We start from the raw sequence: 25,228 nt of genomic DNA, 5'->3' as shown, positions 1-25,228 counted from the left end.
TTAATCATTGCCTCTGACTTCTCTGACACATAGTTCACAACTTGGCTATAAGACGATTTCCCCCAATTTTGTCTTCCTTGTTTTCCTGGCAAGAATACAATGTATTTCAGTTTGTTATACACCCATGTTCTTTGTGTTGCTGGGGTTGAAACCTGACCTAATTTGCAATGATGCTTATATTACTGCCATGCTGCCTACTCTTGCTTTTGCTATTCCTATCCTTTTTGGGATCATTTTCACCTGCTTTCTGGTCTTTTTAGCACCTTGAATTTGTGTTTTCAAGATCTTCTCCTTTGACACATCTCTGACAAGAAGATTTTGTTGTAGCTTCCAAATGTTATTGAAATTGAAACACTTCTTTAATAAAACTCAAGAGATAGATGAGAGACTCTACTTAACCATTTTAAGAAATGGTTAAGTAGGATGGGCTGCTTTAATAATACTTGGCAAAGGTGGTGATACAGATTTCTAGTAACTCATAAGTGTTTTTTAACCCAATTACTGGCATGAAATAAACTAAAAATTAATGCTGATAATCTACATGATCTTTGATTGCCACAGCAGAGTCAAGGGCATGTCTTGCCAACAACCTCGGTAGGGAAGGCAAAGGTGAAGGATTCTGTCCCCTCAGGCTGTTCTGTCCCCCCAAGCTGTAAACGCCAGGAGCACTGCTGGGGACACAGCACACATCTCACACAGCAAAATGCCACCTGAGTGGCCTGGGTGGCCGTGACCACACGAAAGGCCAGGAGTTACTGCAGAGGGTGCAGTGGAGGGCCACAGAGATGATGAGGGGTCTGGAGCATTTCTCCTACGGGGGCTGTGGGAGCTGGGTCTGTTCAATCTAGAGCAGGCCCAGAGGGGGTCTCATTAACACCTACAAACACCTCCCAGACGAGTCCTTACCGTATGGTGACAGCCTCCTCAGCAGTGCTCAGCCACCAGGAGCACCGCCCTTAAACCAAACCACCAGAAGTTTCACCTCCACGTGAGGAAGAAGTGTACATTGAGGGTGTCACGGCGCTCGGAACAGGCTGCCCAGAGACTCATTCAAAATTCACCTGAGCGCGTTCCTGTGTGACCCCCCAAGAGGAACCCTGCGGAGCGGAACGATTCCGTGACTCCGGCCGGGGGTCCCCCGCGCTGCTGGGGTCTGGGGGCGGCGGTGGCCGGCCTGGCCTCCCCTTCCCTCCCGTGTCCCCGCCGGGCCCCGGCGCTGGGCGGCGCCGAGCGGCGGCAGGTGCGGGCGGCCCCGCTCCCCCGGTGAGCCGCGGGCCCGGGCGGGGTTGCGCCGCCGCGGATGCAGGCGCTGGCCCGGCGCCAGCGGCATCGGCGCGGGTTGCATCAGACGAGGCGCTCCGGAGTGGCCTTAAAGCCGGCTCGGCGTCGGCCGGACGGAGGAAAGATGCTGCGGACATCCCCCCGGCTGCTGCGGACCATCTGCACCTCGGCCGCGGTGAGTAGCGCGGGGCGGGCGGCCGCCCAGCCGGGTCCCCGCCGTGCTGGGATCGAACCGCTCGGGGGGCAACCGGGGGCCGAGCAGGGAGAGGGATGGCGGGAGCGGGTGTTTTCCAGGATGTGATGCAGTATTGTCTCTGCCGAGGGTTTAGCAAAGCGCGTCCGGCCACGGTAGGGTCGGGAAAGGGCTCGGTGCGGGCGCAGAGGCTGCATCTTGCCCGGCTGCTCGGCGAGCGGGATCGCAGCCATCATCTGGGCGCTGCATCTCGCAGGGATGTGCCTGGGAGCTGCGGGGAAACAGGCAGCACCAGTGATGCTGTGATAGTGCCCCGTGATGGTGTGTCAAGAACAATGTGATGCAGGCGTTCTCTGCCTCCGTCATGCTGGATTTGCCCTGCGAGAAGCTGAAGGCTGACATCTCAGTTAGAAGGCACCGTGCTCCTTCCCAGTGCCAGGGAGAAGCCCCCATCTCCGGCCTGTTTCGTTTGTGACCGGTTCAGAGCTCTGGGATGGTGGGCTGCTCAGGGGGTTTAAGTTGATGCTCTGAATTCCCCTAGAACTCACGCCTCAAGTCTTTTACAGCTCTGATCATTTGTTGCAAGCCATTTTCTTTATGTCTTGTTACATACATAGACTGCAGAACTCCTGCAAGTAAGTGCTCCCCGAAAGCCTTGTCCAGTCCAAGTTGTCCAGCTGTGGAGCTCTGGCAAGTTGAATGAGGCTTGGGGGATTTTTTTCCTTTCCTAGAGACAGTTCATTGTTTCGCGTTTGGCTGTTCAGTTTCCTGTGAGGACAGCTAATCCTCCGAAGGTATCCGCACAGGAAGGCGTTAAAATAAGGGGATTTAACACAAACCTTTTGGAAACGCAACTAGCAGTGCCAAAAAAAAAAAATATATATATATATATATATATATATATTTATATTTATATATTTATATATATTTATACAGAGAGTGAATGAACGGTGGGAACACATTGCCCTGGATGTGTATGTAGACGGAGGCGGGGTTCTACTATGGGTTTCTATTTGCAGGCACTGGAATTTGCACAAGTAGGGGGAATCTCAATAGAAATAAAGCTGAAGTACTGCTTTTCAAAAGAGGCATCTTTCTATGATAATGTAAAAACTGTATGACATTTAAATGTTTTTAGCTTTAAAGGAATTCCTATGCAAACTAAGTAAAATATTGTAATCTTTTTGATAATAAATTTTGTAACCCCCCCCGAGTAGCAGTTACTAGATCTTAATTTTCAGGAAGTTTAATTAAAAGCTGATAACCAATTGAAGTTTAGATGCACATACAAAAGAGGCGGTAACAGAAATTTATTTTTTAAAAAAAAAAATTCTCCTGTGGAGAATTATACTCTTCTTAGAGAAGAAATATGTTGAACTTATCTCCCATTTTTAGGAACTAGAACTTGACAGGATAGTTACCAGCATTTGTCAGGGTGCCCTCTGCACAGTACTTAATTCTATTTGTTAGTTTTATTTCTGTTGAAGGGTTTTGGAGGAAAAAGAGAACCAGAATGGAATCAAACATTAAAATACTGTATAAGTTTTAATGAGCTACTTTAAAATAAATTCCAATATGGTATCAAGAGATCACATGGACAGAATTTTTATATGCAGAAGTTAAATATGTGCTTTTGTACTGAGGTGGTGAAAGGTGATCTTTCAGATACGTTGAGCATTCAAGATAAGATTGCTTGTACAAACAGTTTTCAGATTTTATGCTTCTACCTTTATCTTATATTCGTCATTCAAATCATGAGTACTTGAGTCAAGGCAACATAATTACTGTTAACCTGTGTTATGGTATAAACAAAATAGAAGGTCAAAGAAGCAATTAAAAGTCCAGACAGTGAAAACAACAGAATTACACTGGATTTTCTAACATCTTGTATTTTGGCAGTGCTGTCATAATAATTATATTATTCTATGATTAGTCGTTAAAGAAAGGCCAGATCTCCCTAAGGCACCTGAACTGCATTGTTTGCAATAAATAGGAATTGGTTAATCTTACAAAAGTGTAGCAAAAGATCCACTCTGATGCTACATGATCATTAACCTTCCCATGCATTGTTCAGGGATGCTACACGTTCATGGTCAGCTGTGCAACTGCAAAGGAGGTCTAATATAATCTCTTAACATCACTGTCAAAACCAATAAAAAGTTTATTCTCTGTGTATGTTAGTGGTAATGATGGAGTATCCATCTAGCATGTTATTCAAAACCAAAATTGTTTTGCTGTTCTTTAACAGAATTCCATCCTGAAGTTTCATGGTGAATGCCAGCGATGGCACACTGTGCCAAAATGTGCCATTTCTGTAAGACAGAAAACACCAAACTCTTTTTCTTCTCTGTGTCACCTGATAGAACTTTCCATTTTAATTGGGTGTTATGTCCACATTATATTCTTCTGCAGAAATTTCCCACTTTCCCAGGTCTGACTCATTTTAGGTAAAAAACGCTTAAGGAGAGTTTCCAAAAGAAGATATGAATGGCAGTAACATCTCATGCAGTTGTTCCACTGTAATTTTTCAAATAAAACAAAAAATTAAGGGCTGAACTTGTGGTCTGAGCATGCAAGTCCTTCCACACAGATTTCTTTACTTTTTAATTTTTTTTCTACTCAGTAGAAATCCTGTGCCTGGCTCACTTATGGGTTTGTCTCCTGCTTTCTACTGATGGCAGTGAATGTTAATGCATGACCAGTCTAATCAGATGTCATGCAATACTTTTGTACCATTCAGTGGAGAAAGAACTCAAGAATCACTGGTCACAGTTACCAGACCCATCTTGCAATTGAAACCAGTCCCCATTTGAATTACTTTCTGTAAGTGTGAGACAGCCAAGCTGATTTACTGCCAGATTAATGGTTTTGTGCACTACAGACTTTCCCACTCTGCAGTCTTCTCAGTCTTGCCATTTACAGTTTGGATTTTTTTTTTTTAATTTGTTATTTATTTGGGGAGTGTGATCTCTGCTTTTCGCCATTGAGAAGCAATGTTGATTCAGTTCCACAGCTAGCACAAATTAAACATGCAGCTTTACTGAAAGTATGTTGATTTATAGCAACTCATGATTTGGAACTGGAACTGCTATGCCATTCCATGTAATATGAGAATCAGATTATTCACAGGGAAACATGAACAGAAAGCTTAGGAATAGAGTGTGCATATGTTATTAACACTTTGTGAACGAGCTGTGAGAAAGTAACTCTTTAACTGGTGATAAACTTGGACTTAAAATTACAAGAAGATTGTCTAAGTATCAGAAAAGCAGCGGAGTACAGCAGTGAATACTTTAAAAGTGCTTTGAAAGAGAGGTTGAATAGGTTTATAAAAGCAATCATATGACATGAGTTGATGAAGGCAGAGGAGAAGATTTATTAGCTGAGAAGATCCATTCCAGTCTTGTGTTCTTACTGAGAGATGTTAACGAAGCGACAGAAGTAGAATAAGTGATTCTCATCTGGAATATTTTTAACGATTACTCAATATACTAGTTGGGCACTAGTTAGCACAGTACAGAAATCAGAGGATTTCATACCATGCTAAACATGTTCAGTGATCCAGCTGGTTAATCCTTCTCCAATTTGCCTGCTATAGTTAAAATGTTTGGTAGAGTCTAGCAATTATTTTTTGTCACACAGCAACATTTCTGCTGTGAAGGTAAAGACATCCATCATAAAGAGCACTGCCTGCATCTGTTGGGCCTTGCTGGATAAGGATTGCAAGGAGAAGTTGTAATTCAGAACATGGTCTTGTTTTTGTTAAGAACAAACAAAACAAAAAGACTATTTGAGGTATAGCTGCCAGCAGTACAGTGTTGATTAATAACATTATCATCACCAGTCTCACAGACATTTTTTACCAGCCAGTTACAACAATCTGATTTTGCAATGTTCACCTTTGCGTCTTCCTGCTTGTTTCTACTGCAGTGGCACTAGTGCTGAGTAATGCTGCAATACAGGACAGTTTTACTGTGCAGTTTCATTCTCAGGGAAAATATGGTCTCCTTTACAAATAATTATTTCCTAATGTTATACATTAAAAAAAAAATAAAACACGCTTCAATATTCCTGTAATGGAACCAATTCATAACTCCATTTTCTAAAGCCAGCTGCACAACAAAAATGTAACCTGAAACCAGTAAAATATATCCATTATATGTCAGCTGTGAAGCAAATTGCAGTGGGTTGTGGGTTTGAATAACCTGTTTTTCAGGACATTTCTCTTTGTCATATGATCTGATGAGCAGTGCACACCATTTGTTTTCCAATCAATAACCCACTCAGTCAAAGTATCCTCATGTCCCAGCACCCTAAGGAAAGGAAGAGGAGAGAGGAGATGAACATACAAGTGCCAACTTTCAAGCAAAACGAAAGTCAGTGGTTAAAGACATTTGTGCAGTGCTTTGATTCCTCTAATGGGTCATAAGGAAAAAATGGAAGTCAAAGTCCTGTTGTGAAAAATGAAGTAAAGAGCAAGGGTGGGGAGTGTGCAGGTTTATTTCCTACTTTTCATTCAGGCCTCCTAAGAGGAGGGATCTGTATGGTTTGAGTCTAGAAGTAGCTTGTGCCAGATTCAGCTTTGAGAAAAGTAAGTTTTCTGTTTATTCTGTGCAGGCCTTTCCTTTTTAACCAGGTCTGATAGCCCATTTGTTTTTCAAAGGTTTCCGGTTTTCATTTTCCAAAAGCTGACTAAAAATGCAAAGACAGTGCCTACAGAGAGTTCCACCCTTCTGCCATGTTTCCATGCTCATTCCTGCTCCCCCACTGGCTTTATGGTAAATTAGACCAGTGAATTAATCCAGTTAAGAATAAACCACATTTTTTCATGTCAGTGCCTGCTTACTTCAGTACCCTAATGCAGTTTTTGCAGCTACAGGAGTACCAGTTCTGGGATTAAAGGAGGTGGTAGAGGTGAGGGACTGGAGGTAGGGTGGGAGAGGCGCACAACTGTCACATAAACCTAAAAGGACTCCGTAGGAAAAGTAGTTTTCTCAGGAAACAATCACTTGAAAAGCATAGCAATATCTGATATTCTGATATCATCATAGTGTTGTGATTCTAACTAAGGTAAATTTAAAAAAAATGTGAGGGTGGTTGCTTGCACCTGCTCAGCCTGAAGAAGCTTAAATCACATGTCTAGTGTACTGGGATCCAAATGCAGCAGCCAGTGGAATCCAGCAAGGGAACCTCACCTTTTAACATCTTTATTTGCTTGTAGGAGGATCAAATGGATGATCATCACTTTTAACTTGGCAGGAACAATGCAAGGTTGTCTTCTTTAGCCTAAACATGTTAAGCACAAATAATATACCGCTGTTTAATTACAGGGATTTAGAGGGCATGTTCCAGGCACATAAATTATGCCTAGAAAAAGTGTTTTATGAATGTTTCAAAAAAAAAAAAGTGTTTTCATTTCTGACTATGGATAAGGTCATGGAGCCTCTCATAAGAAGCAGTGGGTCTGTTTAATGAAAATTCTAAAAAAGCCCTGTAAACACCAGTGACAGCATCAAATGATAATTTCATGTGAAATATACTCTCTCTGAATTGTATGTTGCCTGTCATTAATCTCAAAAAAAATTGATTATTATTCCTTCAAAGGCGATTAGGTTAGAAAAGACTATTCCATTTTAAATCAAACTGAAAATTGACAAAGAAAGAGCAAAACAGAAATGTAAGCAACAACGTATTTTCTTTGCATCCAAGGGCATTTTTTTTTTCAATTCTTTTCACCAGGCCTATCAACATAAGCTAAAGCTAGCCCTTATAGGTCAAAGTATTTTTGGACAAGAAGTTTATACCAAGCTAAGAAAAGAGGGACATAAAGTTGTGGGCGTATTCACCGTGCCTGACAAGAATGGACAAGCTGATCCTTTGGGTAAGTGTAACCTGAATCCAGACGTGAAAATGACAGGTGTACATAACAAATTTGCCTTTTCATGAGGTTATATCTATATGGGAATGACTGCATATTTAGCCTTTGTTCCACTAAATCCAGTACAAGAGCTATGCCTTAAGAAACACCAGTCCCAGAACCGGTTAAACCTCGTCAATTTGTTAGTACTTTGAAAAAAAACACAAAAAACAAAATTACTTTTAAAGTAGTTTCTAAACATGCAGGGCTGTGCATTAAGATATTGGAAAAACAAAATTAATCTGGCTATCTTATTTGAATGTGCACCCTAGAGGCAATCATTCTGAACTAGATCTGTATCTTACAGCAAATAGCTGCTGAGTCAGTATTTGAGTGCAGATGTCTGTCACCTGCCTCACTGAGCTGGCTGGGACACTCAAGGCGTGGAGCCAAGATTGTTTATCCCCAGCTTTGTGCTCTTTTGGACAAGCTTGTATGTGGCAATGTACCTGCAGAGCCTATTTCTCTCCACCTGGACTATGGAAAACACTTTCCAAAGGTTGGAGGAGGCTTTGTGCTCCCTTTTTCCATTGTCGAGGTGCATAAGGATTTTTGAGGCTTACCAAAGAGAGAAGTTTCATTTATTCAGGATTTTACTCATTGTACTCAGAACTCATCATGGTGAAGAAGCTAATTTGGAACCATCTGAATTGTCACTTTTCTTTGGTTTCTGGTTCAGTGTACAAAGACAGTGAGTTAATGTGATTAGCAAATAAAGTACCAGAAACCATTTATGGAATGTACCTTTATGGATAATCTGAAATCAAAACCACAGTCTATGAGCTGTGTCAACTCTCTCTTCGTTTTGGTTGGGTGTTGGTTTGTTTGGGTTTTTGTTGATTAGTTGGTTTTTTTGTTTTGGGTTTTGTTGTTGTTGTTGGTTTTTGTTTGTTTGTTGGTTGGTTTTTGATTTTTGTTTGTTTGTTTGTTTGTTTTTGTTTTTTGTTTTTTTTTGGGGGGTGGTGGTGGTGGGTTTTTTTGTTTGTTTGTTTCTGGTTTTGCTTTTGTTTTTTTTTTTTTTTTTTTTTGGTCCTGAAATGTTTTTACAGAACTCTCATGAGAGAAAAATCAAACATAAATTTTGCTTACTGGTGCTGTGGTGTTCACAGACTAGCATGTAATTCTCAACTCTACCTCATTAAAAGATGTAATCACATTGTGGAAGAATTAGAGAAGACAACTCTTAGCTTAGAAAACAAAAAATTGACTATCCATGTCTGGTTGGATTACATTATAAAAAAATTTATATACAATATAGCATAACTTGTTTACAGTATATAAATTATTCCTGTACACTTATTACACCAACAAATGCAACTAACTGAATCTTCCAATCTTTCAGTCATATATTTATTTTAACTAAAACTACAGGATTAATTTAGTCCAATCTCTTCTGATTGGGGGGACAAAAAAAACCCCGAATTAAATTACTAGATATCTTCACTTCCTTTTACTTCTAGATGACTCAAAAGCTTAAGTCTCAGGTGTTTTCCAAACACTCTGTGTGCCCTCAGACAGCTACAGTCTTTGTTTCTAGAAGTAACTTCAGTACACACTGATTTGCATGGAATAATATTTAAATAAGTATTTACTTAAGACTTAAATCAACAGGCTAACGGTGCTTCGGGTTAAGCTCAAGATCCAATTTCACAGACAAAAAAGAGGAAGTGAAGTATGAATACATGTCTTTTCTGCTTTCAGTGGTACTTACTAGCCAGGTCATAAGGGTGAACAGAAAGTTGGGATTGACTTAAGCTATTGGAATGAGAATCAAAGACAGAATAAATAAAATCTATCCAAGCACAGAGGTCTTTAAACACCACACATAAGGGCACTGCAGTCACATACTTGATGATCTGCTTGAGTTGTCATGCAGTATGTCTCTAAACCCAGCGGGAATTTTGAAGACAAACTGAAAAACAAATGCTGTTCTTGCCCCCCAGCACTGGCAGCGGAGAAAGACGGCACTCCTGTTTTTAAGTTCCCCAAATGGAGAGCTAAAGGCAAGCCTATCCAGGAGGTCATTGCAGCCTACAAATCAGTTGGAGCAGAGTTAAACGTCCTTCCGTTCTGTACACAGTTTATCCCCATGGATGTTATTGACTGCCCAAAACATGGCTCTATTATTTACCATCCCTCCATCCTGCCACGCCACCGAGGAGCTTCTGCAATCAACTGGTGAGTTCTGTGCATCAAAACTATGTGTCAGTCACGTTAGGATGTTGGTCTGCACCCATTGCTCTTGTAAATGCTGCAGTTCTGTCGTCTTGCAAATGCTCTGAAGGAACTTCTGTGCAGCAGCTGACTATTTGGTACATGAACTGCACTTCATACCTGGGATTCATTATTATTTCCAGTGCCAGTTCAGCTGTTACTCTGGGAAGATCAGTGCTGTGATGTGTGCATTCATGTATTTTACTCTCATGCACAAATCGACCATCTGGAGTTTCCATAAGCAGGAGATACTGCCCTTGGGGTTCATCCCCACAAACACTACGTAACAGCCACGGGAGGGTTTGATACAGGCCCTAAGATCTCAGAGAGTGGAAGGGAGAAGAGAGAACCCACAGGAATAAAGCCTTATTTCACAATGCACAAGGTAGGTTCAAATGGTCACCCTGGAAGAACAACACTGCAATGATGGCCACAGTAGACTCAGATCTGGCACACTTGTGACAAGAGAGATTACCTTATCACTGTGTCTAAGTTCAATTAGAAGTTATCTAAATATGAAGAAACAATTTTAAAAGAATCTTACAGGCAGCATGGTGATTATCTGAACCCACAGTGTTTTGGATTCAAGGCAAAAGCATACTGTACTTAGTTTTGTATTGTTAACGCTAATCCTTTACTAAGAAAAATCACTAAGCTGAAATATTTAAACAATATTAAACAGGGATGTTAAGGTTTCAGAAAGTGTCAGTTGTGTCCAACTGTGTAAATTAAAATAGCATAAACTCAGGGGAAAATGAGAGTGAGACAGTCCAGAAGAGAAATAAAGAGCCAACTTTTTAAGGCACAAAATGCAATAACAACAATTCCTCCAAATAAGTTAAAGGTGGGAAGTATGTAAGTGATAGAGGTGTCTGATTTAACAAAAGTATTTATCAAAGAGAATACCACAGCAGGAAATCTGTATTGGTATTCAGGATGGAAGAACTTAAGCTGTTACTGGCCTACAGTCCTCCTCTGTGTAGAATAAGTCAAAACAATTCTCTTGAGCTGTTCTGTGAGTAGAAGACATTTTAGTAAACTGATGAAGGAATAACAATCTCATTGTCAGGACCAGGGGACTTCAGCATATTTGAAGTTGCAGATTTGAGATGACCTGCGACGTTCCTGTTTCTTAAGATTATGTTGATGGAGGTGACTGGGAAATAGCAAAAGCAATACCAGTTTTAAAAAGGCTGAAAGAGAAAGCCAGGAAACTTTAGATCAATGACTCTGATTTCAATCTGTAACAAGGAATATGCTTCCTGTGCAAATGAGTAAATGTGTTAATGTGAGAGTAAGAGAATGAGAGGTCAAATTCAAAGTTAAAAAGCATAACACAATGCACACAAAAGGAAAAACCCTCTGACTATATGTAATCAGTATTGAATTTAATTGTTGTTACTTAAAAAAGACATCATTCATTCAAGAGCTGGACTCAATGGTCCACGTAGGTCCCTTGCAATTCAGAATATTCTGTGATTCCGTGATCTGAAATACTGTCTTCATCTCAGCTGGAACATGAATTAGCTAAGTTCAGAAAAGGCTAAGAAAGGTGATCAAGGGTATGGGACAGCTTTCACATGACTGGAGACAAATGATGAAGTCTAGACTGGGGAAGAGGTCATTGGGAAGGACATGCACTAGCTATGTGTTGAGCCATGAAAGGCATAGAAAGGTGAATAAGGAATGATTGCTCACTCTAATCAAAAGCCAGGGAGCAGCCAGCAAAGACATCAGGTAGTAGGATTTTTCCAAATAAAGGAGGTACTTTTACTCCATGCTGTCTGCTATTAAATTGTGCAGCCTCATATCCAGAGAGCTCTAAAAGGATGCTTTTATGGAGGAGAGGTGTTTCACAGGAAAGTGTGATACAAACTATTTCAGGAAGTCCTTGAGGCAAAGGTTTGCAGAAATGGGAATGTATTGCAGTGCTGTATCACTGCACCTTGCTCTGTTTTACATAAAGAATCTATCTGCTCCTGCCCTTCTCAAGTAAAGGCTATTGTCCTCAGGCCTTTAAACTAAAGTAGGAATTTTTACATTTTTATAATGAAAAAAACCAAGAAATGCTTCTTAAGTACGTGCAAGATCTGATATGGGCTAGCCAAACTTCTGTAAGATTTCACTTCTGCTATAACTACCAACTTCTCTACTTGTCTTTGGAGTTTTTCCCTTTTTCAGCCCATATGTACTTCAGTGTACTTCACTCATTTTATTAATATAACTTTCAGTGCTTATAATTAATAATGAATTTTTCTTTGAATAAGCCAGAATCAGACAATCCTGTTAACACATGGGACTGCTGAGGGAATACTTACATGAGATATGTATTACTTAAAATAGCACTGGTGTTTGTGTGCAGACAAATGGCTGAAACCAGGCAGGAAATATTTTTATCACCATTTCTGGTTTCTCCCATAAACACACTTCAGTCTGATTTTCCATCATTCTGAGACACATGCCAAAGGAGAACTGCAAAATTTTATGTGGCTGAAGTTCTCTTTGGATGCAGAGGCAGATTCTGAGCTGAGGTAAATCAGCACATGTCTAATGTAAGCATTGCTATGTCCATGCACAGCAGCTGAGAATCTGGCTGGGTAGCCTTAATTCCCTAAATAACTTTTCCTTAAACAGATGCATATTGATCATTTTCCACTCTGAGTTTAACTCCTTTTCAGCTGTGTGATAAATGTACTCTCCCTGTTGACCTACAGATGAGCCATGAGGCTTAGCTAATGACAGCAAGCAGTCATGAATTATTAAGATAATATTCTGTTAGATGCTTCCATCTTTCAAGTTCTATCATAATTGTTGCCCACCTTTTGCTCCGTCTTACCATTAGGAATACTTCAAAAATAATTATCACAATGAGATAAGGCTGGGTTCAGTTGCAGCATTTAATATGCCACTTTGTGGAAACCACACATCAACAGTGACAAAACTGACTGTGAAGTGAGCAATGAAAGCATAGCAAAGATTGTTAGGATTTTCTTTTCAATCATCCTGAAGAAAATGAACGTGAAACACGCTAAGTTGATATTCCTAACTACTTTCATTTTGTCTGTATTTAGTGCATGCCTTTTTTTATTTTTATGCCCAGGACTTTAATTCAAGGTGATAAGAAAGCAGGATTTACTATTTTTTGGGCTGATGATGGTTTGGACACTGGACCAATACTTCTGCAGCGAGAATGTGATGTTGGCCAAAATGACACTGTGGATGACCTCTACAACCGGTTTCTCTTCCCAGAAGGAATAAAGGCTATGGTATGTTTAGCTGTACTAAATACCAGCTTTTTGAGAGGAGAAGAGGTCAAAAGCAAAGGAAATACAGACAAAATGTATGCATTTGGAAAGACCAGAGGTATCAACACAGCCAAATCCTGGACTTCACTGTAGCTGTGCAGTTAAACAACAGCTGAGGAGGTGACCTCAGAGTATTTGTTGCTGACATATTCAGCAGAGCATATTCAGTTTCCACAGATGGCAAGAAGTTGAATTTTTTTGGCACTTCCCCTAGGTCTTTTAAATGCTTTTTACAAGACAAAATCTTTTAAAGGCTCAGCAACAACAACAAAAAACAATTAGGTGTGAGATTTTTAAGAAAAAATGGCAGTATGGTGTTTGAAGCCCTGAGTTCTGTGGGTTGGCTTTGGGTTTTCAATGCTTGTAAATTTTTTTTTTACATTTTTTAAGTGAGAAAAAGAAAATGTACAAAAAATAGTCAGCATTCCTCCTTAGAGGCTGTTTTCCTTCCCTTTTTTCATTCCCTTAGAGGCAGAAAAATAACTTTTTGCAGAGAGAAAAAGAAAAAAGTTGAATGCAATCATACTGAGCCACATTTTTGTTCTGGAGGATTCAGACAGCTGCTCTAAGTTTGGTGACTAGGTACTCCCATGAAATTGTGGAGGTTATTTCTTTTTTCAAAGAAGCTCAAGGAAACACATGTGCTTAATCAGGGCAGCACTGGTCCCTGAAAATGTGGAAATACTAGGTTTAGGAAAAACCCAAACCAATCCACCTTGTGCCAGGAAGTCTTTTGCTATGATTCCTAAGTATGACTGAGGCAAAAAGGTGAGCCAAGCTAACATTAAATCTTTTACTTTTTCATGTAGGTGGAAGCTGTACATCTAATTGCTGATGGTAAGGCCCCTCGTATACCTCAGCCCAAAGAAGGGGCCACATATGAAGGGATCCAGAAAAAGGAAAATGCAGAGGTAGTGTGGACTAACATTGGTTTTTTTTGTGCATAGCACTAGAAAAGTTATTAACTCAGATTACAGTGACAGCAATATGAAGTTAACATGAATTTTAACTGAGTTGTTTCCTCACCTCTCTTTCCTGAGATACCTCTTAGGATGCATGTAAAAGAGCCCTAGGTTAAGTTCCATTTTCCTTTCAGCAGTTACATGTGTGTTTAGAAACTTGGTGTCCTGTTTGGGATCATGTACAGGCAGCTGCAATTTCAGTGGATTCTTAATAAGCCACCATACTTATGAATACAACATTGAGCAAAGATCATTTTGTTTGCCAGCAGGCCATATGAAATTCTCTACCAGAGATACATTTAATTTCAGGTAAAGGAAGTTTTGGCACCTTTCCTTCTAGTGCCAAAAAATAACACAGGCCATATAAACAACAGATTAAAAAATTAACTGAATTCTCATATAAGAATTGTTTTCATCAAAGCACCCCGACTGCATTTGATGATCTTGTTTCTGGTTGGGAAGGCGTGGTGGTGCATCCTGGCATGTCTTGATTTCTTAGATCTCCTGGGACCAACCTGCAGCAGCTCTGCACAACTGGATCCGAGGGCACGATAAAGTGCCTGGAGCATGGACAACAATAAATGGGCAGGTATGCTCTGAAAACCAGAAGAATATTCTTCTTTGTACTTTCTTTCTGACTCTTTTTAGTTGTAAAATTAAACATATCTAGATGCAAACGAATACAAATGGCTGTTACATTGGAGTAGCTCTAAATTGATGACTGTATGTTTTATGTGTGTATCTAGAACAGGCAGCTAAAGAAATACAGAGAACACAAGGAGTAATTTGTACACAGTATTTGAGAGTTTTTTAATCACAGATTCCTTTAATCTGAAGAAAGATAAGCACAATATCTGAAAAAAAAATAAAAGAAAAGTAAAAGAAAGAAAAAAAAAAAAGAGAGAGACGTGGCACAAAGTTATCAAGAGTAGAACCAAACTGTGCCAATCATTTTGGGAAGCAGGAATGCATTACAGTGTAATACAGCTCATGTGCAGTGGCCAACATCACAGTACTGAGAGCAAAGTGAAACACTGTGAGCTGCTGGAGTAATTTTAATAAAGAGGGTTTAATTTTAAGGAGATTTGGGCCTAGATATAAAATATCTATTTAAAAATATGTAATATGCAGAAATAAATATAAAATACGCAGAAATAAATCCATGAGATTTTATAGAGTGAGTGGTCCCTCACTCTGGGCATGCATTTACAAAAGCTGCTTCCTTTCCTGCACTGTTTGCAGCATGCACATTGTTACAGCTCAGATGCTTTGCAGGTTTAGGCAATGTGCAAAGTTTTTGTTGTAACATGTTTTCCATGTGTAGGCAATTATATTTTATTTCTATTATATTAAAGCTTCAAAAGAGTATCATTACACTGTTAAAATTTGACAGCACATTTGGAACGTGTGCTCTTTTAATTACATCTCTTTTTAGGCGGTTACTTTTTATGGGTCATCATTACTTGATGCTTCAGTGCCTGCTGGACAAGAGCTGACAATAGAAGGTGCTTCAAGACCAGGACTTGTGACAAAGAATGGTCTAGTCATTTTTGGAAATGATGGGAAGATGGTAAGTGCTCAGTCTGGCAAACATAAGCATGGATGGAATAGTTTTAGCAAGAAGGGAAAGTAGTGTGGAATTGTCAAGCTGGATAAATCCAGATGCTAATGATTGACAGCTAATTCACTTAGAGTTTGTCAATCCTCTGCCATCCTAAAGAAAAGACATTCATGTTTTGCTTTTCACTCAATCCATAATAATTTCCTATATGGAGTAAAATCTGTTCATACTAGGGGAGAATCTGAAGGACAATGGCCTGGGCAATACAAGCCATTTATTTCACCATTTCAATCACCCTATTAATACCTGAAAACTCTTCACCCAAGCATATGCTACCTGCCAAAAAATTTAAAATCATATCCTCTCATTTTTCAGGTATTAGTGAGAAATCTGCAATTTGAGGATGGAAAAATGATCCCTGCATCTAAATACTTCTCTGCTGATGAAACAACTGCCCTGGAACTTACAGAAGAGGAGAAAAAGATTGCAGAAGATATCAGAGTAATTCACTAAACTGCTTTAGTGGGACATTTTTCAGACATAAGCATTACATATTTTTTTTTTTTTTGGCAAGGCACATTTTTGTTTAGTCATGTAAATAATTTTTTTTTATAAAATATACTCAAAGTATATGGGAGTGAAGGTTTAGTTATTGATATTAATTCAGGTGGAATTGGGAATTCACTGGTGTGTTTGTCTCACTTTACAAAGCTTCCTTTCAAATACAAGTGATGCAAAACCAGTGAGTGCAGGATCAGTAATGGTAAATATCCATGAATGATGAAGGTGGGAGTGAGGAAAAACAAGCAGAGCTTCACCTCACAGGAGTGAGGTTTTCAACACTGGCACACTGGGACAGTTCTTAGAATCCTTTCTTCACTGTGGTGTTAATCACTAGGGTGTGCTCAGAATGTCCCAGAATGGAACAAGCCCCAGAGAGTCTCAGAACAACCTTCTGAAGGCAAAAGGCAGCAGTTTTCTCCCTGTATACCTGTGTGCACTGTCTCCTGCCACAACCACACACAAGGGGCTGCCTGCCAGAGGGATGGAGCAGCTGGAGCAGAAAACTCCTCATAACCACAGAGGAACTTCTCTGCCCTCTCCTGAAATCCATCCCTCTGTCGTGGCAAGCCACATTTGTCCCTAAAGCTTTGTGCCACAGCAAATGAATCGCAGATGTCTTCCCTCGTGCTAACTGCTGCAGAGTTATTAACTTTTGGCACAGGTCAGGCAGCTTCATGTACTAAGATTTTAAGCTGTTGCTTCAAGATTACCTTGAACTTCTTGCCAGCAACCTAAATGCTGCCTGGAGCTATTGAATGGCTGAGAAAATGATGGAAAGAAGAATAAACTCATCAGTTGGTGACGCTGCCTGCTAACTCTGAAACTCAAGCTATAATTAATTGAAATATTACATTGCCAGTTATTTAACTGTTTATTTCTCCACCTCATGCATGCAGCTTAAACTGCTTCTCAGCTTTGGCCAGGTGCCTGAAATGCCATCAATCCCTTCACAAAGTGCCCCAGGCTGTCCTTGCCTATACTGACGACACATTCTGTAGCGCAATGGGAACTTATTATTTGGAGGATTAAAAAAAAAAAAAAATCTTTAAAAAATGACCCTGAAAATTTTTAGCATTGCACCATACAGGCTTCTTACCTGATTCTCTAAAATGACAAAATACTATATTTTGATCATCTAATTATACTGAAAATTTTCTTGTGTGACATCATGTGTCTAGACTGTTTTAGAGCCTCTTAAAAACAACTTTATGTTTTAGGAACCTTTCAAATAATGTATGTTGTAGGTGCAGATACCATAGAAAATACAGTTTGATAAATACTTTTGGCTATTACATTATTGCTTCTGTTATGTATTACTAGGCTATTTGGAAGGGAATTTTAAGCAATGTTGCTGTGATTGAGGATTCCACAGATTTCTTCAAATCTGGAGCATCCTCTATGCATGTTGTCAGGTAAGAATATTCAAAATAACAAAACAGTAAATTAATAGTAATGAAAATAGTAAATTAAAGTTAATGAAAAAATAGTAAATTAAAGCTAATGAAAAAAGTTGCCATGGTGCTTTTAAATCAGTGGTGTTAAAATAATAATCCCTCTGTTTTTCCAATACTCTTACTATTCCCTTTCTTACCTGTACAGTTAAAACATGTACGGTTCTTCTCCCAAAGTTATGAGATATTGAGGTAATCCTGCTCTTTCCACTGAAGGAAAATTCCCCTTAACTTCAGGAACATCATGCCCAGGGGAGTATGGTGGTGCTCAGACCTGTCTGTGTGCAGCCACAGGTTATCTCAAGACCAGGGAACTGACTGGGAACCTGAGCAAAGAATTCTCCAGAGGGAAAAAGAGAAGCATTTCACAGAATGAATTGAGCCCATGCTTAAAGATGCACTGAGTTTGTCATGGCTTGGGTCACCTCCTTTGCCTGCTTTTTGCAACACAGACCATAATAGCATTTTTAAACAAACTGATTATTATGCTGATTACTTACCAGTCTCAATATCCTCCATTTATTGATTGGAGTAGTCCCAAATACTATTTTCCAGTGGCACATCAATATCCTCTTGTAACCGATTCTCAGTAGTTTACCTAAGAGTATTCCAGAAATGGTATTTCCTTTTTTATAGCATCCACAACTAAACCAACAGATTTCAGGAAAATGCATAACTTCTGCCTTATCAGAGAAACACACACACATATTCACATGCATACAAACTGAGGCCCAGTTTTGATCTCTTTTGACCTTCCAATGATTCAATTATCTGGAGAATTCTTTCATTTTTAATTAAACTTTCTTCTTCTTCAAAATCTTTAGAATGCTAGAAGAGATCAAACAGAAGCATAGTGGACTTCAGCTACAGAATGAAGATGTATACATGGCCACTAAATTTGCAGACTTTGTTCAGATGGCTGTCAGAAAACTCAGAGGAGAAGACAAAGAAGAAGAGTTAGTCATTGACTATGTAAGACCTTTTATTTTGCACTTATTGCTTAGTCTTTCTTGGGTTTTAGGGCAGATGATGCATTTTATTAGACTGCTTGATGCAGTAGGAAAGCAAAGAACTACTTGGTTATATAAACTTTTGTATATTTGTATTTGGTTCCCATTACGTTTTCTTTCTGACAGCCACGTGACTATACAGGCCAAAATGTGTCTGGATATTGTCTGCAGATATCAAATGCTTGTTAAGCCACATATAATTTGTTATTTCACCCAGGTTTCAAAAAATGTGAACAACATGACTGTGAATATGCCATACCAGTGTTTCATAAACGGGAAATTTATAGATGCTGATGATGGAAAAACATATGACACTATAAATCCAGCAGATGGATCAGTAAGTAATTTCTAAATATGATCAATACCAGTTTATTTCATTGTTTCTGCCTATTAAAAAAATCTGAAACATTACCCGAATATTGCTAATTTTAAAACAATATACTAAATTGAACAACCTCTAGAAATAATTTAAAGTTTCAATTTGCTACAATTTTTTTCCATTTGAGTCAAGCTGCAAAGCAAAAATAACCTACTTCCACTTCAGTTATTGCATCATTTTTCACACCCAACTGAATATTTTACCTTGATTTCATTCTTGTTTTGCAAACAGAAATTGCTGAAGTTTATTTGCTAAGGATGTGTTTCTTTTAGGGTATTTGGTATATTTCCTGTCAGTAACCAACTTTTTTTTTTTTTAACTTTTTTATACCTTAGGGTAAATTTGACATTAAAATGTCTCTTCAAACTCTCAGTAAGAAAATTAACTTTTCAATAGGAAAACCTGTACTGTTGCATTTCAGCCCTGAATTACCCAATATTGGTTGAGCAATTCATAACTGTGAATTATAAGCAAGAGAAATGATTTTGATGTCCTGGAGTAGATAAAGTCTGCTGAAATCAGTGACACAAATTTCATCATCATCAGAAGTCAGACTGATACTTTTCCTGAAACTCTTTATAGAATGGAATAAAAGTCACAACAATTTTGTATGAGGGTTTGTACAGGTAGAAATCTTATAAAAAAACAGCATTATAATATCATGTCTTAAGCCTGCTGATTCAGCTGAGTGCAGCTAACAGTTAATCAGTTAATCTGTTTATTCAATTTATTCTTGTGAGGAAAATAAGTTTGCACTGGCAAAACCAACAAATTGATCCCATGAAAATCAGTGAAGAAGATATGTAAACTATCCAGGGAAAGAGAGATCTGACGGACATGTAAAATGCCATTTACTAACCAATGAATTGAGCAGCAAGAAAACTACCAGCTAATTGGAGTTGAACATGAGGACTTTGAAAACTGTATAAAAATGGGTTATGTGAGTAAAGAATTGACTTTGCTGCATGAAGAAACTGAGACCCATTTGCTATATTGCAACAAGGATTCACAATGTGTGTGTTTATAGAACACAATCATCTTAAAAAACCGTGTGTTTGTGGTGGTTTAAAGATAACAGAAGCTCCATTCCTTAGAAATGGAGCCTGTGGGAGTTGCTTTAGCATGTTTAGGTATTTGATTGTGATACCACACATGAAGACTTCCAGCTTTTGTAATATCACATCGGTTTTACACACGGAAAGAGAGATTGAGATCCAGTGGGACAATGCACCTTGCTTTGAAGAAGAAGAACAAGAAAGGTTGAGGAATTGCTGAGTCCCTCCAATGTCCTCCAAACTCTGCCACCTCAGTTGTGTCTGAACTTTTTGCAGCCTGGCTCACCCACAGCTGAGGATAGGAAGTTTTTGCTTATGCCCAGTCAAGAAGTCCGGGAGGAGGGAATAACACTGCATCCCAGTGTTTCTGTTTGAGCTAACACAATGCTGCCTTTGCACAGGTAATAGCCAGTGTATCCTCTGCCTCGCTGGCTGATGTCGACAAGGCAGTGGCAGCAGCAAAGGAGGCATTTGAAAATGGGGAATGGAGAAGGATGAACCCAAGGGAAAGAGGGCAACTCATGTACAGGTACGTACAAGCTTGCATTTGTTTCGTTTTCTCAAATCTTGTCTCCCTGAAGAATGGTGGTGTATGTTTTCTGAATGTGATGGATGTTCACAATCCCAAGGTCAGAGGATCCAGACTGTATTCTCACCCCCTGACTGATTCAGTGTACCAGCCTCAGGTCTTAGCTGGCCAACCTCTCTTGTGGCAGAGAAGAATCTTGTGGTCTCTCGCTGCCACCATTCTTTTGTTATTATTTATGAACGGAAGCAAAGAATTTGAGGAAAAAACAATTTAAATACTTGAGGTCTTCATTTAATCTATATGAGTTCTGTTGCAAGGATTGAGAATTCCCTTGTGAACCCCCCCCCTCCTTCCACATAAATGAGGCTAAGCTTTAAAAACAGCCTACCTGTGTTTGGGAGGCAGAGATTTGACCTTACTAAGCCTGTCTGCATGTGCACTCAATGCAGTAAACATACAGCAACATTGCCACTAATTTTGAAGTAGACTGTAACTGATGCCAAATTTTTCAGGATCAAATGCCACCATCTGGCTAAAGACCCACTGTAGGAGATGTGTTATGCTCTGTAGTGGAAGAATTGTCCTGTGCAGAAATTCTCTAAGCTGATTCCAACATTTATTTACTCGAGATGTTTTTCTCTCTTTTTTCTATCTGTCCCACTGTGTCTAGTTAATGCCTGGGTGGTTTGTTTTTTTTTTGGCTGTGTTGCTATTGGTTCAGAAGATAAGCAGAGATTTTGTTGAATTAATGGTATTTTAATGGTGAGGTTTGATTCTTGAACACTGCCTTGGAAACTTCATGTGACAAAAAGCATCAGAGCTTCCCTATAAAGAAAGCCTCTTTTGGGGGCTATATGAAAAGCTTTCATTGCTTTGTCATGCCTAAACATGCAAATGGAAGAGTAGACATGAGTAAAGAAGCTCATTTTTCAGGTTGCTACTCCTGAAAAAATGCCACGTTTTACAAGACATTGTAGGAATCTTAGCAAAAAATAATAAGAGCAAAGCCTAAAAATCTGCTCATCTTACAAAGTGTGTGACCAGGCAATGGAAAAAGGCCTGCAGGACTCTCACACAGTTAATAGTCATCACAAGAGAAAATGGGCAAGTCAGAACTGAACATTAAATACACCTGGTCACTTAAGTTTTTCACAAGTGTTCACATATTCAAAGCATGCATAAACTTGTGTTTAATTTTTATCAGGAATGTAGAGCACTTGAGAGACTAAGTTAACTCTGCCCTAAAGAAAAAAAAAAATAAGATGTGAAAACTCCTGCTTTATTTCACACTCAAAAGATTTGCAAGAAAGCTGTATTAGGTATATGGAAAATACAGTTCTCCTACACTGTGTAAGTTATTCCTGGATTAAACATTTTGCTTAGGGAACTCATTCTCTAGGATAAAACACCAGAGTGTTTATGTTGCAAACCATTCTCAGTTGATAAAACCTCTCTCTGGACCACCTTAGTTGAAATAAGGCCCCTTCTTCTCTGGTCTCTGTTCAAACTGGAGATCTTGAGTGCTGAACCAAAGATTATTATCTTTGATATATGTTTCATATTTGAGATATGAAACAAATACTTGCACCATTAAAGCTCCTAGCTCTGCTGCTTTGTCTCAAAGAATCGTTAATAGAAGATATTAAGCACACTTTATATGGAACTTTCTCCTTTGTCCCTGACATGCCCAAATCCATTTCTCTTACTCAACACTGCCAATGCCCTGACCTGTAGCTGGGTGTAGTGGTTTTGGTTTTCCAATTTGAGATTTCCTGGCCAGCACATCAAATAATGTGGTGGGTTGAGTGCTGGCTAAATACCAGGGCACCTACTAAAATTATATACTCCTTTTCTGCTGTGAGATAGGATTAGGAGAAAAGCAAAGCAGGACCAAAGCTTTAGAGGGTATGAAGAAAATTTTATTCACAGAACTAAAAGAAGAAAAAAGAAAACAAGGATCAGAATAAAACCTTCAGAATACTTTTCCTCCCTCCACAACCTTCTTTTCTTTCCCACTGTTAACCACCTCTAAAACAGTCTTTAATCAGTTCTTTTAGGGAGAGGAGTCTCTTTTGCTATGTCATGGAGACTTCTCCACAAGAAAACAGTCCTCTCATGGCTTCGATTCTCACAAATGCCCAGGAATTTGTGAAGTCCCTCCCATATCACACAGCCTCCCCACAACTGTGTTCATGGGCCAAACTCATGGGAACCATTATAAGGATAAGCTGTTCAAAAAAAAGGGCCTTCTTCATCTGTTTCTGAGATCATCTTCATCTCTGGGAACAGAAGTCTTCTTCTTCTTTTTCTGGGGGCAGAGGGTCTTCATCACTTTTGTGTCCGTTCAAACTTCTCATGAGATCACAGCTACTTCAGCATTTACTTTCTTCAGCACGAATGCCTTTGCCCATGTCTACAGTTTGAACATTCCATTCCCCCATGCTTTTTTTTCATAAATCACAGGGATATTTCAGGGTATTATGGTCCATTTCCATGGCCTTACCAAAAGAATTTCAGCCCAAGACTAAGGCATCTTCTCCTTCTCCTTCCATCTGGGATTTGACTCCCGGTTTAGTGACCTTGGCGAGTCTCCATGTTGTTTCTCTACATGTTTTCATCCTGTCCTTTTCTCTCACTTTTGAGAGAGAATCGATGTTTTTTGCAAGTTTCACCTGTGCAATGAAAGACTTGATGTCTCACGTGGGGGCTGAGGATGGGTCATGGTGGTTTCTATGAGGAGTGGCCAAAGCAGTCACGATGATGGATTTTGATGCGCTCTCGTACCGGTTCAGGGTCCAGAAGTAAAAGAGCTTTTCCCAGGGGTTTGTTAGTTTTTAACACGTTCACAGAGGTGTGTTTAGCTCCCTAGTGGCTTCACAAGGTGTCAATATTCAAAACTAGCCACTGATTGGTTTTGTCAGGCAGGGAGGAAACTGCTAGCGGCTTCTCTTAGAAAACCACTTTCATGACTGGCTTCTACCCTGCTCACCAAAAGTCAATTTAGACAAAACCAGCACACTGGGTCTCCAAGATACACTTAAAAGCTGTATAAAAGACCATTTTCCCACATCTCTGCAAATGCCTTAAATGGCCAGAATTTACATAATGGAAAAAAAAAATCACAAGTTTCACACCTAGATTTGAACACTCTTTACAGGATCTCAAATGCACTTTTTTTAGCTCTTAAAACCACATGGGAACACTGATTATCTGTCTGAGTTCCAAATCACAGAAGAAAGCTGAAGAGAAACATTAATGCATGTGAGGCAATGTCAAGGACTGAATGAGAAAATTCATTGATGCAAACAGACCTGAACAGGGCCTAACAGTAGGGCCTCGTAACTACAGGTATCAATCTGTGCAGATGTATTTTTGAGACAGTTTGATAGTTATTATCAACTTAGTAATCCTTACTACAGTCTTACACCTCAAGTGAGTTTGCACAATTCAAATTGTGCAAACTAATGGGAAATTGTTCAATCCCTTACTGGTGTTAAGGAGCCACGGCTCTACCTCCAATTTTAGTGGGAATGCTATTTTGATTATGCTTCTTTGCCACACCTAAAATAATTTTAGGCTGCCAGTGGTTAGATGTAATTTCCCTTTGATGTGAATTTTAACATTTCTGTTAAAGACTTGCAGACCTGATGGAAGAACATCAAGAAGAGTTAGCGACAATAGAGTCTATTGACTCAGGAGCTGTCTACACTTTAGCTCTGAAGACTCATATTGGAATGTCTGTGCAAACATTCAGATACTTTGCTGGATGGTGTGACAAAATTCAGGTAAGTGAATATGTGAAGGAAATTATCAATGGCAGTGCTTCTTCTCTATACTTCTTTTCTGTGGTTATTCTTCTGAAAGAAGTGCCAAAAAGCAGTAAAAGGAAAAAATAACTGAGGAGTCAAAAACTAAAGCAAAAATTAGAGTTTTGCCTAGAACTGATCTCCCTGTCAATACAAAAATATAGTCCACCTCCAGCTGGAGAATATGGATTTAGAGTGTGGCTCTAAATATCTAGGAAATCAGCTGGAGTTTCACAGTGGGTATGCTTGCTTGATCAGCTCTTGATTATTCATGGGACAGAATATCACTGGGCTCATCATGCAGGTAAGTGTAGAGACTTGTGCTTTGCTACAGCCTGACCCAGGCCAGTGAGTTTGCATTCCCTCCAGTACCTTTAAGATCAATCAAGAATATCATCCAGCTTTTTATTTGTTCATCAGACTCTTTATGTTCTCCCATACTATTTTTTTTTTTAATCTATGCTGTTATTTCATCCAGCTGACAATCAGGACTTGATTCCCATATCTACCGTAGGAAATCATACATTAGAAGCATCTGTGCCTCTTTCCCTGATGCAAAATTGCTTGTGGTTTAGAAGCCTACACTGTAGCTTTCTGAAACGTACTTATGTGGCAAACATATTTGTAATAAAGAATATAAATTTGAATTATAATTAAAGTGATAAAGGATTTGTCCCTCCTCTGTCTTTTAGGGTGCTACAATTCCAATTAACCAGGCCCGGCCAAACCATAATCTAACATTCACCAAGAAAGAGCCAATTGGGTGAGTATCACTTTTTCTTCTTAGTGACAGCCTTGCCATGCAGAAAAGCCATTGAAAAGCTGCCATCAAATATGTAATCCTTCCCTGTTTTTTCCTACCTGAAGTGTCTGTGCAATTATTATTCCCTGGAATTACCCACTGATGATGCTTGCATGGAAGAGTGCAGCATGCTTGGCTGCAGGCAACACCCTCGTGCTCAAACCAGCTCAGGTAAGGGCAAAAAGAAATTTATAGATGG

General features: G+C 39.4%; 1 protein-coding gene across 1 annotated transcript in view; it reads left to right on the top strand.

Annotated features, from left to right (window-relative positions):
* Positions 1–1,239: 1,239 nt before the first annotated feature.
* The window catches only part of ALDH1L2 (aldehyde dehydrogenase 1 family member L2), a 30,760-nt gene continuing 6,771 nt past the window's right edge, over positions 1,240–25,228 (top strand). Inside the window, exons 1-15 of the mRNA XM_066319951.1 lie at positions 1,240–1,456; positions 7,214–7,355; positions 9,335–9,569; positions 12,706–12,871; positions 13,720–13,821; positions 14,372–14,461; positions 15,308–15,442; positions 15,809–15,934; positions 17,318–17,409; positions 18,273–18,420; positions 18,676–18,795; positions 20,294–20,421; positions 24,056–24,206; positions 24,920–24,990; positions 25,095–25,200. Of these exons, the coding sequence (XP_066176048.1) occupies positions 1,301–1,456; positions 7,214–7,355; positions 9,335–9,569; positions 12,706–12,871; positions 13,720–13,821; positions 14,372–14,461; positions 15,308–15,442; positions 15,809–15,934; positions 17,318–17,409; positions 18,273–18,420; positions 18,676–18,795; positions 20,294–20,421; positions 24,056–24,206; positions 24,920–24,990; positions 25,095–25,200 (1,968 nt within the window). The 5' untranslated portion in view covers positions 1,240–1,300. The remainder of the gene's footprint in view (positions 1,457–7,213; positions 7,356–9,334; positions 9,570–12,705; positions 12,872–13,719; positions 13,822–14,371; positions 14,462–15,307; positions 15,443–15,808; positions 15,935–17,317; positions 17,410–18,272; positions 18,421–18,675; positions 18,796–20,293; positions 20,422–24,055; positions 24,207–24,919; positions 24,991–25,094; positions 25,201–25,228) is intronic.

Source organism: Sylvia atricapilla, chromosome 5, assembly GCF_009819655.1.
Source record: "Sylvia atricapilla isolate bSylAtr1 chromosome 5, bSylAtr1.pri, whole genome shotgun sequence".
NCBI lineage: Eukaryota > Metazoa > Chordata > Aves > Passeriformes > Sylviidae > Sylvia > Sylvia atricapilla.
Note: the sequence above shows the minus strand (reverse complement) of the source record. Positions and strands in the feature narration are given on the sequence as shown.